The sequence below is a fragment of the Limulus polyphemus genome, unplaced genomic scaffold (genome assembly GCF_000517525.1).
Source record: "Limulus polyphemus unplaced genomic scaffold, Limulus_polyphemus-2.1.2 Scaffold4737, whole genome shotgun sequence".
Classification (NCBI taxonomy): domain Eukaryota; kingdom Metazoa; phylum Arthropoda; class Merostomata; order Xiphosura; family Limulidae; genus Limulus; species Limulus polyphemus.
In genome coordinates, this window is record NW_013670347.1 from 34924 (window position 1) to 50315 (window position 15392).

General features: G+C 32.6%; 1 protein-coding gene across 4 annotated transcripts in view; it reads right to left on the reverse strand.

Moving 5' to 3' along the window:
• Nucleotides 1-15392, reverse strand: part of LOC106471618 (MAP/microtubule affinity-regulating kinase 3-like) — a 64037-nt gene that overhangs the window by 21535 nt on the left and 27110 nt on the right. For 3 of the 4 annotated variants that reach the window (XM_022400230.1, XM_022400231.1, XM_022400227.1), the window contains one exon: nucleotides 568-727. In XM_022400230.1, the coding sequence (XP_022255938.1) occupies nucleotides 568-727 (160 nt within the window). The remainder of the gene's footprint in view (nucleotides 1-567; nucleotides 728-15392) is intronic. The other variant, XM_022400229.1, reaches the window with a different exon arrangement.

Genomic DNA, 15392 nt, shown 5'->3' on the forward strand with positions numbered 1-15392 from the left:
AATTACTTGTACCTTATGATGCCAAAACCTTGTCAAACGTTGTACATTTGCTGTTATGTTAAACTTATATTAAAGCCATTATTAGTCTCAAAGTGGGTTCCTCATCATCGAATTTGAATTCATCTGGATCCTCTCTACCCATTCATGGATCACTATACAATGCAAACAAGTGGGTGAACGTCTGTCACTCTTGTAGCCCACTCAAGGTTCCTTATTGCAGAGCATGTTTTTGTGGTAAATTGTTGTGAACCATGAATCCTCAGGTTCACAATTTGGGTTTACTAACCACTAAACAACATCCAGCCCAATTTTTGTAACATTACACATTCCTCAGTAGTCAAGTGGAAAAAACAATGTCATATACAAATAAAAATAAAAGAAGGAACTATCTAAATATCAGCAAATTTAAAACACTGTAAAAAGCTTGATTTTTTTTATAACTGACACATTTAAAAAGTTGGCTGAAAAACTCTTACTCATATTAACTATCTGGTGTTTATCTTTCAACAAACTTTGAGCAGAATAATATACTAAGAACCCACAAAAAACATCAAATCACAACTTTACCTCCAGTATCCACATGACTACTGTGATGAGGCTTTGCTGTTGTAGATACACTTCTTTGAACTTTTGCTTGTGATGTATAGTCATTTATGGAGCTCTCTACCAAGGGCTGCAGTACTCGAAGTGACAGATTGGATCCCGACTGTGAACCACAAATTTCATTCTGTCAACATACTTAATGATAAGCATATTACACAAAGCAATATTAAATTATATAACAAAAAACTGTAATTCTTCCATTTTGATTATGACACAGTCTAAGACCTAATTAACATATAAAAAACATAACAAGTGCATCATAATTAATTTCAAGTGGCAATGTTATATCCCATTAGACAATTAGCTTCACATTTTGATAGTTTTATGAAATTTTCCCAAAGTTACACATTGGTAAGAGAGCTATTTAAAATCATTATATTTGAAAATTGAAGCACTAACTAAAAAAAAAAAAAAAAACAACATAAGTTTCACCCAACATTTTCAGTAACTGCCATTCGCCAAGTAGTTAAACTGTTGTAAGCATTATGCTTTCAACTACTGCTCCTATGAAGATTTTTTTTTTCACTTTAAGTATAAATGATTTAAAAAAGCTTTGATCTAACAAAAAGAAAGAAAAGGAGAGTTTACTTACAAAGTTAAACATATTTTTAGCATTTTAAAAAATTGCATATTAATGTAACTTTGAATTCAATAATGAAGTGTTTTATGAAACTGACTGAATGGCCACAAGATCTTAACTAGCTCATTTTCTTGTGAAATTTTTACATCATCATGACAAAATTTGGCTCAAAGAAAGGTTGGACTCCATCGTATCATTATGAAGTGAGGTGACCGGCATTAAACTCCTAAAACACCCTTACCCCACTTCTCACCATAGAGGACCCCACTATTAGGTCCCAATCAGTGAGGATTCTCCATGGTCCACCACCCCAGCAGCTGAGAGCTGATAAGTGGTAAGGGTTTCCCGTCCTTCACTCAAAGGGAAAGTTCATGTAGAGAAGACCTGGAGAATGTGCCTGTATTCCAATCAGGCACCTGCTACAAAGGTCTTTTACTAGAGACAGTAAATGGGTAATCGTGAAACCCTATTTTTAAAAGCCAGCAAGCACTAGCCAGAGAAGCAGGCAGATGCATAAACTCTGGTGATGGCTTTTTCCATGATATTCAATGGAATGAGTATAGTCTGGATCAGACTGGAATTTTATATACAACTACCACAAGTAAACTTCTAGTGGTCTTGCAGAACTCCTCACAGTGGGCACTGAATGAGCCAGGGTGAATGTTAGTATAAATGCTTTCCATTATTCCAGCTTGATGTGGATTTTGGGTAAGTATACCCTGGGAGGTAACACTAGCCACTTAGTGGGATCTTATAGTGATTATAAGGTGACTAATATGTACATTCACCTGCTGACAGACAGAGGGAGGATTGAGGAATGCCCATGAGTAAAAGTTAAAATCTTAATGGAGACAAGGCAGCCAGGAGATGCAAGTAGTGGGTGATGAAGTAGTGTGGGGTAGTCTATATGTGAGCCTGGAGAAAAGAGAAGGGTGAGAGAAATTAGGAGGAGAAAAACTAAAGAGAGGAGACTCAAGAGAGTATACAATCATCTGTCTCCAGAGTGGCATATACTAGATGTATGAGCTAAAAGATCCAACCTATAATGTGGCAAGGAGAGAGGCCTGGGATAGAGAAGGGGTTCTAGGTTAGAAAGGGCAGTGAGGGGAACCAAGACAGAAGGAAGAAAGTGACAAAACACTGAGTGACCTGGATATGACAAGACTGTCTGTTTGGATCAAAAATAAAACCAAGAATGGAAGCAGAAGGAAAGGAATGACCACTGTCCCCTGCCATGGAATATGATGGAAGGAAAGACCAGTCAAGATGAAGAAGAAGGTAAGTATGATAATGAAAAAGTGGGAGGAACCAAGGGCATAGATATATCAACAAAGGTGACCACCAACAAGTAGGAAGAGGACTAACACATCTAGTAAGAGCAAAAACATTTGCTAGAGGCACAACAGGGACCCAGGTATGAGCATAGAGAATCACAGTAATGGGGAAGAAATTATACTAATACATCAGGAAAGGTGGAAGGTAGAGGAAATGCCACGCGAAAACCCATAATAGAAAAGACACAAAAGAACAGTCCTGTGAAAGAAGAGGAATATGTTACAATTCAAGGAATTCAAAGAGAAATGGTGACAGTGAGTCCAAGGAGATACTTATGTCCAGTATATTGGCACATTGAAGTGATAGGAGTGGAACAAAGGGACATCTAGATGATTAGGGAGGCAGACCAGACAAATTCCACATGCAAAGATAAAGGGATGTCCTATCCTGATGAAAGAATGATGTGTGGGAGTAGATCTGAAGGGATGGAATGTTGGGAAGGAGAAGTCAGGATTGACACACGAGAGATGGAGTAATAGAAACCAAGGTTGGGATCATTTGTGATGGACAAACAAAGGGATGTCCCAAAACAGAGCAAAAACCTGAGGGAAGAGGTGGAGAGGATAGGGATAATGAAAAAATGGGACTAGTCCTGAGTGAGGGGATAGGCAGCCAGGGCTGAGGAATGAGGTCCAGGAGACCAGAATAGAGGAAAGGTAGCAATGAGAGGTATAACAAAGGCAAGAAAAAGAGGAGTAAAAAATTGAAATCAGAACAACAGAAGACTAGTGGGTAAGGAACCAATCCATGGGAAGAACATGATCATGTTGAGAAGTAATGAACTATAACAAAATCTTATCATCGGTGCTTAACATGTCAGGGAGTAATGAATGAGAACTAAACATTATCTTCCATAAGGAGTAAATAATTGGAACTGAACATTATATATCAAATGTACCTGTTAAGATAGAAAGAACTGTGACAATACATTAATCATTAAGTGGACATGTTATGGAGTAATGCACTAAGTCTATACATCATCATCAAAGTGTAGCAAGTTAAGGAAAAGTAGATGATATCAAAATATTATCTCCTATGAATACATGTAAGGAGTAACGAATTATAACTAAACATGAATGTCTATATACATATGTTAAAGAGGAAGGAACTAGGTCGAAGTATTATCAACCATTCGCAATGGGAGCCCCTTTAAACGCTTTTCTATGCAAGTCACTGTGCTACATTCAAAATTTAATTAAATACCTTGAATATCAATGTATGTAAATTTATTTAATATTAAAATATGCATTACGATTTGAAGTTTTATTTTATTCAAGTTTTAAGTCCTTTATTCCAAAATAAACCTTTAAAAACCACTTAAAACTTCAGATGTACTGTCACATGACTAACAAGCTATGAAAATTCTCTACTTTGATACTGTATTTTCAATAACACAATGGTAGTACTGTAGAGGTATGTCAAGACAAGAAAATGCTTTGATTAACCTTTTGACTCTAAATGAAGACAATTTTAAAAATTTTTTCCACTTCTGACAGCTGCCATGTCCACCTTCAACAGATTTGTTCGAGCTTTATAGCCTCCATGTAGATGTTACATACACGTGTATAACCATTAGAAAATGGTTATTTTACAGTATAATCTAACAATGGTTATTTTGAAATTGGCAACAAGTTGTTGTCACAGAGTATATGAAATTGGCTATAGTATGGTTGGCTGTTGGATCGATTATACCACTTATGGTTCTTTCTTACCTAAATGTGTTATAGTATGAGACAAAGTTTAAATTGTATTTAGGTCTTACTATTATATTTTAGTTAATTATGTATTAATTTGGGGTTTAAAATGCATAATTAAAATGTTAAAATTTTTTAAATATATATCATACTTTGCATCCATTCTTAAGGCTTACGATATTATGCACTGAACGGAAATTGCGCCAAGGGTTGTGCATATCTCCCAAAGAAACTGTAATATGCCTCGAGGACACCAATAACTTGTGTCAAGATGAATAAGAGTGGTAAAGGACAATAATGGAAAATAAAACATTAAAAACTAACTATATGTGAAAAGAAAAAAAAACCTGAAATTATGAATAAAAGAAAAATAACATCTTTAAAGATATTCTGCAAAAAATCAAAGGGTATGTATTTTTTTTCCCAATTTTAATCACTTCATTGCATTGTGTGTTGATGATAATAGCTAGAGATAGTGATGTGGTAAAGAAAATGAAAAATAAAATATAAACATTTACCTTAAGGAAAACTATTGATATCCTTTTATGAGATTCTAGAGATTATGCAAGTGAAATATGAAAACTGTAAGATGAAGAAAAGTATTTTTAAACTTAAAAAGAAAATCACCTTGCAATCGATTTGTTAATAGTTTCAACGCAAGAACTACAACAGAAAAATAACATAGTTTTAGTAAAAACATTTAATCATAAACCCATCATTATCTGTGTACAAGATATTTATGATCTTTAACAAAATCTTACTAGTTTTTGAGAGGATATGTTATGAAATCTCAGCTACCACATGTATTGCTGTACAAGTGAAATTTGCAACTCGATTTCTGCAAGTTCCATGAGCCTGCCGCAAAAGGGCTAAGGAGTAATGAACTATAATAAAACATTCCTTCTATGTGATATAAGGAGTAAGGAACTATGACTAAGCAATATAGTCTGTGTGTTATATGTTAAGAAGTAGTGAACTGAACTAAACATTACCATGTAAGAGTACATGTTAAAGAGTAAGCAACTATTTCTAAACATCAACAGTTACGTCTAAATGGAAAGAGGCAATGAACCATGACCAAACACTATATTCCAAGTGTTACATGTGAAGTACTGATTAACTATATCTAAATATTATTTCCTTTGTGTACATGTAAAGGAGCAATTAAATATGTCTAAACATTATCTCTAATAAGCTACATGTCAAGGAGTAACAGCTAGAACTAATCATTGTTATGTGTACATGGCAAGGAATAATTAAGCAAGACTAAGAATTATCTTTCATGTGTACATGTGAAGAAGTGATGAACTAGATATAAACATTACCTTCTATGTGGACATGTTAAGGACGAATCAAGAAATCAGCCAGAACGAAATATTAATGTCTATGTGTTACATGTTAAAAAGCATCTAACTGTAACTAAACATTAATGTCCATGGTAAGGAATAAGTAAATGACCAAACATCCACTTCATGTGAAAGGGTATGTAACTATGACTAAACATTATAATCTATGTGGTACAAGTTAAGGAGTAACAAACTGGATCTAAACAATATAACATATGTGGACATATTTAGGAGAAATAAATGATGTATAAACATTAAGTCCTATGAGGATATGTTAAGGAGGAATCAACGAAAACAAAATAGTAATGTATATGTGTTACATGTTAAAAAGCAACTAACTGTAAGTAAACATTAATGTCTATGTTTACATGGTAAGGAATAAGTAAATATGACCAAACATCAACTTTTATGTCCACATGTAAAGGAGAGATGAGCTATGACTAAACATAACATACTATGTGATATATGTGAAGGAGTAAGTAACTATAACTAAACATTATATTCTATGTGGTACAAGTTAAGGAGTAACAAGCTAGATCTAAATTATATAATTTACGTGGACATGTTAAGGAGTAATAAATAATGTATAAACATTAAGTTCTGTAAATAAGAAAGAATAAGCTATATCTAAACAGTAACTTCTATGTGTTACCTGGTTAGGTAGGGAGGACAAGGCATTAAACAGCAAAAGCAAAGTTAAACCTAAAGGAAATGCCAGGTGCAGAACTAATTGGTTGATGAGAGAAAGGAAACCACAGGTAGAAGTTATATGCAAGATGAGTGTAAGAGATGACTGCAGAAGATCCTGGTTGCATAAGGACACTGACATATGATGCAAGATGGCTGTAACATCTTCCACAGATAAAGAACTTCAGCAAAAATGGTGGTAAGTTGTACTGTGTGAGGAATGTGTTCTTCCACATTATTAAAGATAGAGTTCACACTGATTTGTGAAATCATATTGAGTGTGTTAAACTCAATCATAGTAAAATTTGATAGTCGAGAAAAACTCGTAAATCTCAGCAAACATGAACATGTCTTGACACGACTGTGCCGAGGAAAAGAATGAGGATTTTTGTGTGTGAATGCAAAGGCTGCATTTGCACAAGAAGGTGTGTCAGATTCCTATTGCTGGAGTGTTTAGCTGCATACTACATCATCATGCAGTAGTGCAAATTCATGTGAATTTTAGGTGGGTGTTTTCAAAGGGCTGGTGGTATTCAAGTCTCTCGCAGATAGCAAGACTTCAAGAGGAAAATAGCTTTCTGTGTATGGTTGTCAGGCAGAATGCTGCAGGAAACTGACAAGAGACCATTTCATCTTACTTCCAAAACAGTGATTAAGTCCACAGAGAGGTTTTGGATCAACACATAGGGCCTTCTTATCAGTAGTAAAAAATTTTGAGTGGCTACAATTGTGCACCATGACAAATACTGTATTCTGTTTTTATTGCAAGTATATCACTAAGCACAAGCTGACAGCATTGTCAACAAAGTTAGAGACAGCCTTCAGCACAGAATAATTTTCAAGTTGGAAGAAAAGCTTAGAATATTAGTGAACATGAAAAGTTCAAAAGTCACCACAAGGCACTGTATTCATACAAGGCCAGTCAGAAAATTCGTGCGAAGGCACAACTAGATATTCAACATGCAAAACTCCAAGCCAGCCACAGACAACGTATATTAAAACAGTTATGAGCCATGCAATTTCTTCTGCACCAAGGGCTTGCTATATGGGATCATGAGGAGAGGGGTGGTATTCTCAACCAAGTGATAACAAAGTGCAAGGACTAAAATGAATGACTGACAGAAAAGAAGTAAATGTCACCTGATATATTAAATGCCATTAATGAGCTGATGGCACATAGTTTTACATCAAGTTATAAATGAAATTGCATGAAACCAGGGATTGTGCAAACTGTGAGCAGATAGTCTTATGTTTGAGATGGGTTGATGAACACTATGCAGTACATGAACATTCTGCTAAACTGATTCAGCTCCCTAACATGTGTTAATACTATTGTACCTGCCATCAGGTACATTATCATTTGTCTTGCTTTGCAAATGATTGATTGCAGTGGCCATGACTATAATGGAGGCAGCATTTTTAGGGACACATATCAGGAGTGGCAAACCAGATTCAAAAATGAGCAGCATCAGCTATCTTAGTCCTAAACTTAACCTCATGGGATATTGCTCAGAATTTCATGTGTATCATTGATTCTCTTGACTTTTCTACTGAATTAATACAGCTGTTCAAGCATTATTCAAGGAGTTCAAGAATAATGACACACCTAGTTTAAAACAGGGCCATAGATGGGATCATAGAAAGGTATGACAGCCTTGAGGAAACTCTGAAGAAATACCAAATACAGAGAATACAGATGAGTATGCCCGAAGAGCAGATGATCTTCTTGCCACGATTGAAAAGTTCTAGACCTATTTTAGACTGAAACTGGCTCTACTGGTTTTTTCTACAGTAGAACAGCTCTTGGTTACCATCTCTGCAGGATTCCCAGAAACCAGCATAAGCATGTAAGAATTACTTTGAGCATCACTGAACTGAAGCTGAATTTGAACAAATTACACTTCTGTTGTGAAGAAATAAAAGGGATTGACTGATACACCCATTCTACCACATTACAGACATATCTTCAAGAAGTTATACATTGGTTCTGAAAATCACAGGCATACAAATGTAAAAGTCTATTATTGACAACAGTATTATGAGGTTTTAAACAGTGTAAGAAGAGAATTAGTGAGACAATGTGAACAGCAAAATTTCTTAATATTAATGGATGTAGAAACTATTATCTCATCAGCTGCCAATGGAATGTACATCACTGTTGGTGAGTCTGTGAAAGACCTCTTCAAAAATGACACCAATTTCAGCAAGTTGGCCACTAGGCTTACCATGGTTCTGGATGTTGTTAAGGAAGAACCTGTTCAGCCAGTAAGTCCACTGTTTTGTTTGTACTATTAGGGATTCCCTCTGAATTTTAAATGGCAAAAATAACAAATAAAATTACACAGTTAAAAATTAGTAGATTTACACTGGAATTTGGATTATTTATTTAATAATTAATGAAAAACAATTAATAATTGTAAATTGACCTTTCACACCACACTGTGATGCAAACTTTCTACCTGAAACAATACAAATAAGTCTCATTAAAACTGCTACTGTTTATTAATAACTTTTGTGTCGTTTTTACCTCATTAAAAATAAAAAGTTTTGTTGATCAAAAAAAAAAGGAGGTAGGGGGACTGCACTCCCACCAACTCATTTACATCAATTATTTCTCCATAATTTTTACTTTTTAAAGTTACTGAAACATACAAGTATGCTTAATTAAGACAAAAATATAGTAAGTGTCACTGTATATACCACAAAATTTTATGGTGTGCTGTTTCAACTGCATGATGAGAAAAAAAAAGTTACAAATTTAATGCTTCAATTATTAAATATTTCATAGTAGTATTCCAGATAAACCAAGTACATTATATCAAATGATGATTCCAGATTAAACGCCAACTCTCAACTTAGGTCATAACAAAGCAAGATACTTGAGAAGAATTGAAGACTAAGACTTACATTACAATGCTTTGCTTGAACTTAGAAGTAAAAATAACAGAAGAACAAGATATAAGATGCATTGTTGCTCATGAATTGCAAACAGACATCACATGTTCCATACTTGATTCAGGCAATGAGGAACTGCATCATCTCACCCATATTTCTAAGCTAAAGAAGGAAATACACTGCATAATCTTGTTTAGAAATACTAAAGATATGGTTAAATTTTATACAAGCCTGTCTAAATATACTCTTCTGCTTTAAATGAACATCTGGAACCTTACTTACTAACCAAATTGTCACTCTACAACGAACAATGTTCTTGATAACCTTAATGAAACTGCAGCTAAAGTTTTCACTTTAAGCTTTGGCTAACTGGTTCAATATATCCACATCTACAGTACCTAGAATATTTATTAATGTGACTGACATGATGTAGATATTAACTGTCAACAAAGAGGGGATCATAACAAAATAATACCAATATAATTTAGGAACATTTTGAGTCAAGAACTGTAGTGATTATTGACAATTTCAAGATCTTTATTAGTTGCTCCTCAAACCTTGATGCTTACATAAAACAGTCTTTTTAGAAAAGATCATAACAAATTTTTGACTGTTATTACTCCACAGAGTGTAGTGTCATTCACTTCAATAGGATGGGGTGGCAAGGTTAATGGCAAATGTTTGACACTAAGTTATGGACAAATTACTTCCTGGAGACCTAATTCTTGCAGATATAGGATTTGATATGAGATTCTGTAGGTATTAAATGCTCATTTTGCAGAGGTTCAGGTTCATGAAAAACTTTCACCACTTGATATTGAACCAAAAAATTTCAAATGTCATAATTCATGTGGAAAGAGTAATTAGCTCTGTTCATAAAAATATGATATTTTGAACGGAATAGTACTTACTGATTTTCTTACTGCAAGAAAAAAATTAACAAAGTGTGATCTGATAGACAAACTGTATACTAATTTAACAAATCTTTTCAAGCCTGTTGAATCACTTAATTGATTCTTTATACATTATCTGCTTCAATAACCAATATCAACCACAATGTTTTTTTTGTATTTACTATGTATTAGTGAACCAACTCATAGTTTGTTTTTATTACTGTCGCTTTATTACGTTAAAGGATTGGTAAACTTATCTTGATAACACAATATTATATTGGATTTAATAAAAATTGGCTTAAGGAAAAAGTTCAGTTCCCTTATGATTATGTTGTGTTATGCTTTTAAGCTTATGATGAACCATCTGCAAGTGCCTTATAATAAACATGCAGATTAAGCTCTATAACATTTGAAGGCAAAAAATTATCAGGTTGCTTATGAGTTGTTCATTACTATAGGATAACCACCAAGCACATTTCAATTGTAGTTACAATTTTTATATTATTTATCCAGTCCTCCAAAACGCAGCTGGAAAATACATGAGCTGATATTCTTATTAATTACTTACTGTTTCTAAACAATACTTGAGCAATTTAATATTTTAGTTTCATATATTGGATAAAAATGTAAAAAAAAAGATACATGGTATTATATAACTTTTTATTTCCTGAAATTCTACATTCAATAATAAAATTGCCACAAAATTTTAATCTTGTATATATTCAGTAGGTACAAGTACAGACAAAAATTAACTTTCATAATTTTACAAATGACATCCTTTCCATCTGAGCTACTTTTGTAGATTAGTCATTCAACACTTTCTTCTTATATGTCATTTTGAACTAAGCAGTTTCTGCCCACTTTAACTGTTTGTTCATCATGAAGACTCTGCCTAAATCATCTATAACTGAGTATTCTTTTTAATTGTGCATCATCTGATATCTCAAGACAAAAATCTTTGTTCACAGTTTCTTTAACAGCAGAATTTTTTTACAATAAGGACGCTTGACTTCTAGTCATCACATCCCACAACAATCAAGTAACCATGACATGTGGCAAAGCAAGTCTTGAGAGAATGTCTGTACTAATGTGGATATCACATGCTACTAAAAATATTTTCATTCAGAAAAGCATCACAAGCTTCTGCTTTATATTTACAACCCCCCTTGATTGCATTAGTTATACATTTCATCAATTAAGATAAGGTCAAAAATGGTGAGTAACACCAACTGCTTTTACTTTAGATGCTGAAATCCTCCCAATGTAAAACCCACACCACATTTGGGACTTTGATTGTGTGATACTTTGTCCACATTTTGGACTTTTGACTGTTTTCATGTTACTTTCTCCACATTTATCATTTTTTGAGTACTAATAATGATTTTATTTTATTTACAATAACATATCTTGGAAAAGTTCATTTCAGTACATTTTTAATCATATAATTCACTCAAAATGTTAAGGTATTGCTCATGTTAGCAATGGCAAAAAGTGATCCGAGTATAGAGCAATTAATGACAGTAATGCTGGTTTGACATTTGTCAAACTCAACCTTGAAAATAAGTTACTGAATTCAACATCTGTTGCAAGTGGTTCTTTCCTCTCATTCTAACCTGATGACATTGTTGAACTAGCAAGTGATAAATATTTGATATAATTTTAAATGACTAGTCTCTTTTTCTTGGTCTTCATAGATATAAAATAAATATCTGCATCTGGAAGATAAGTCAAGACTTAATTTCATTGGTAATAATAGCCAATAGGCCTTTGTTTTGGTACATCTGTGAATCTTTAATTTGAACAATAGCTCAACTGCAAATAGCAATGCTGCAACGCGTGTGCAAGCTTCTCCAAGACCTGCAATACAAGTACAATGAGCAGCTACAATATGTCCATCTTTTTCACACATGATTCAAAGTTTGAGAGGTTTCTCATACATTTTCTTTGAACGTTGATCCTGAAATATAAATAAAGGAAATATAGTTACAAGAGTAAATGATATTTATTAAGGTAATATTTTATTATTTCCAAATTTTCATTATTTTAAACAATACATGTCACTATTATTATTTTGAAACTGTTACACTAAAAGAAGTAATATGATGTCATAATATTTGATATTAAACTTGGATTCCTTAACTTAAGCAATTTTAATAAAATCACAAACTATAACTCAAAAATCAAGACAGTTATACCTATTTACAATTTAACATTATCTTTGTACCACAGATTAACCATTTATATTATGTGTGTGTGTGTGTGTGTGTGTGTGTGTGTGTGTGTGTGTGTGTGTGTATATATATGTATATATATATATATATAGTTTTTTAAGAATATATTTATCATATTTTTATGGGGTTTTGGGTCCATTTTACTTCATCATATAATAACTTAAATTAATTTAGGTATGTAAATAATGTTATGACATTTCGTCAAATTCATTGTCATGTTTAACTTTTTATGACCAAAATGAGCAAACAGGCCTAACAGCATTTAATCTTTGTTGACAAAATGTGTAAGTCTTCTTTAACTCTGATAATTACATCTCATACCCAATGACACACAAACTGATTTTAGATGTTAAGTCTATTACAATATCTAAGGGCATTTAATGAAAACAGACTTGGAGTCTAAACAAGATAACTTACAATGTCCAGGTGGGTCAATACAGGTAATGATTTTATATCTTGCAAGGTTGGTATCCATTCAACATTAGCAATATCCTATGAGTTGATTCCATCTAATAGCTTAATGTTATGATCATACTGCTGTTTTTCAGATGCTTCCAAAGTATTCTGATAAGAAGCTAGTAACGGAATGCATTTTATTTTTGACATTTCACTTCAAAAGCAAAAACTTTTGACAAAATTCAAATTAAAAAATAATAATCAGTCCTGAAGCATGTTTTTTGTATAAACCACAACTATCCATCAAGCACTTCCAACATAGCAAGTGGACATGAATATCATCAATTTTGTGATTTATGTGAAAAACCCTCTAAATAACTTCAGTGAGTAGTGAATTGAAATTTAAAATCATACAAAAACACAGATTCAATATATATATATATATAACTGCACAGATCATTTTGCTGTTAATTACTCTGGCATGAAGTAGTCCCTTGTCTGGCTTACATTGGTATATGTCAGCAAGCACACACTTTCTGTACCCCATGTGTAGCTGTTATCATATACTGGGTATTAAAAAAGAATGCTGTGGAACTGGCATAATTCTGAGGTTGGTAAAGTGGAGAGTGACAGATGTTTATCTTCTTATTATACAAGTGACAGGACAAGACTAAAATTTACAGCGTCCCAACCAAATTCAATTACTTGGTTTGCCAGAATTTAACACACATTTTAGTGCTTTAAAGTTTCAGTTTTGTTGTTCTTGTAGGGAGATCAAAAAAAGGCTGTTTTAATTTTTAAAATGGAGAATACAAAAAGTTCTATTTTGCTAGCCTGAAAGTTAAAAGAAACAATGAACCAAAGTGAATCAATGTTCTGTAAAGAATACAAACTGTTTTATGACAAACATGAGTGAAAACTCAAGATAAAAAGTCAATATCATTTGTGCACATTAAAAATGTAAATTTCCAAACACTAGGTCATGAATGAACAACATAATAAACAGTGTGTACTTTCACAAGTGCATTAATAATAAGTAAACCTTGATTAAACTTATTACCATTTATTGGATGACGTGTGATCAAAAATGTAGCAATAATTCTCTAACCACAGTCTTTCAAATTGACTGAGTTCTTGACCATTGTGTACACCTTATAGTTTCCAGACTATAACTTTTGATACAGAAAATTTATCTTCACAAAATTTGGCAAAATTTCAGTAAACACTACAAGTCTTTTGAACAAAAAAATTCTGAATTTTAATGAAGTATTTTTACTAAAGATTTGTCTGTGAATATATAGTTTTTTCCATAGTCTGAGTGCAAAGTGGTTTTTCATGTTAAGATTAAAAACACTTTTCTAAAATCTCAAATTTTAGTTGTGTAATCTCTAAAACCTCCTAAATAAATTTCAAACATTTTTTTGTCATTAAAACTTTATTTGTTATTTTCTCTACCCTAACATTGGTCCCAAAATTCAATTCTCAAACTAGGGGAAATTTAGGATTTTTTTTTTAATATTGCCTTATAAAATGAAGAACTTAAAACTTATATAATATTATCTCTTTCAACCCGAGCTAGGTCCCGGGACAAGCTTCGTAACCATTTTTGGGCTTGTTATAGTTTTTATGCTATAACTTTTAAATTAGTAAGCAAATGTTAACAAAATTTGGCTGTTTATCAGTAAACATTATATTGTTTTCATATGCAACATATCTAATTTTTTAACAAGTCTTAAGGTTTGTAAGACAATGTTTCTCTCATGCCTTTTTTTTTCACATCTTGCCTATTTATCATGCAAAGTCATTTTAATTTTGAGATTAAAAATACTTTTATGCATAAGAAAATTTTGAAATTTCACATGCAAAATCTTTATAATGTCCATATAGTTATCAAACACTTCTTAAGAAAAATCTTTATTTTCATCTAAACATTTATGTTTTCATGTTATAATTCGTGTTCATTTTAGAATGAAAGAGGCATAATTTATGTTTATTTCCTAAGTTTTTATGGTGGTTGCGGGATTAGCTTAAATCTCATAACATTATACATTTATATATATTTATTATTTCTATTATATTGACCTTTCACTCTTGGCTGGCTAACAATACAGAAGTTACAATGACGCAGCTCACGTGCACTCATGTTACCGTATCAAATAACATAAAGGTGAATTTTGGTATGTGCAAGTTAATTTGTCTTGACTCTGTTTTAGTATATAAATTGTTGCTATTTTGAAATAAGTTTTTAAAGTTATTTTTCCTAAAACATAGAACAGTAAATAAAGAAGTAAAGCAAACAATTATCTCTTCTAGTTATAAAGTTTGTATTAGGGTGCTGCTTGACATAGGTTGCTAAGCCTTTAAAAATTTTGCACATGGAGGATATAAAGCAAACTATTTTTTTAGGTTTTATATATATACTTTTGAGTAACTAAAAAAATCATAAATTACTACATCAGTACCATACAATTCTACTATAAAAAAAAAAATATATGAAATTTCGAGCAGACTAAAGACACAACCTACCTTATTGAAATCTTGGTTCAAAAGAAAGAAATGGTGTTAGGTACATTAGAAAGGCTGAGAAAACCACTAGGGGGACATTCTGAGCTTCCGATTGGTTATTCATGTCATATGTAAAAGTAAGTATATGTAAGGGAGCATTTCCAAAAATGGAAAGAGGTGAGTGGTGTGCCACTGTGTTTGATTTATTATGTGAGCAATATCTAAGC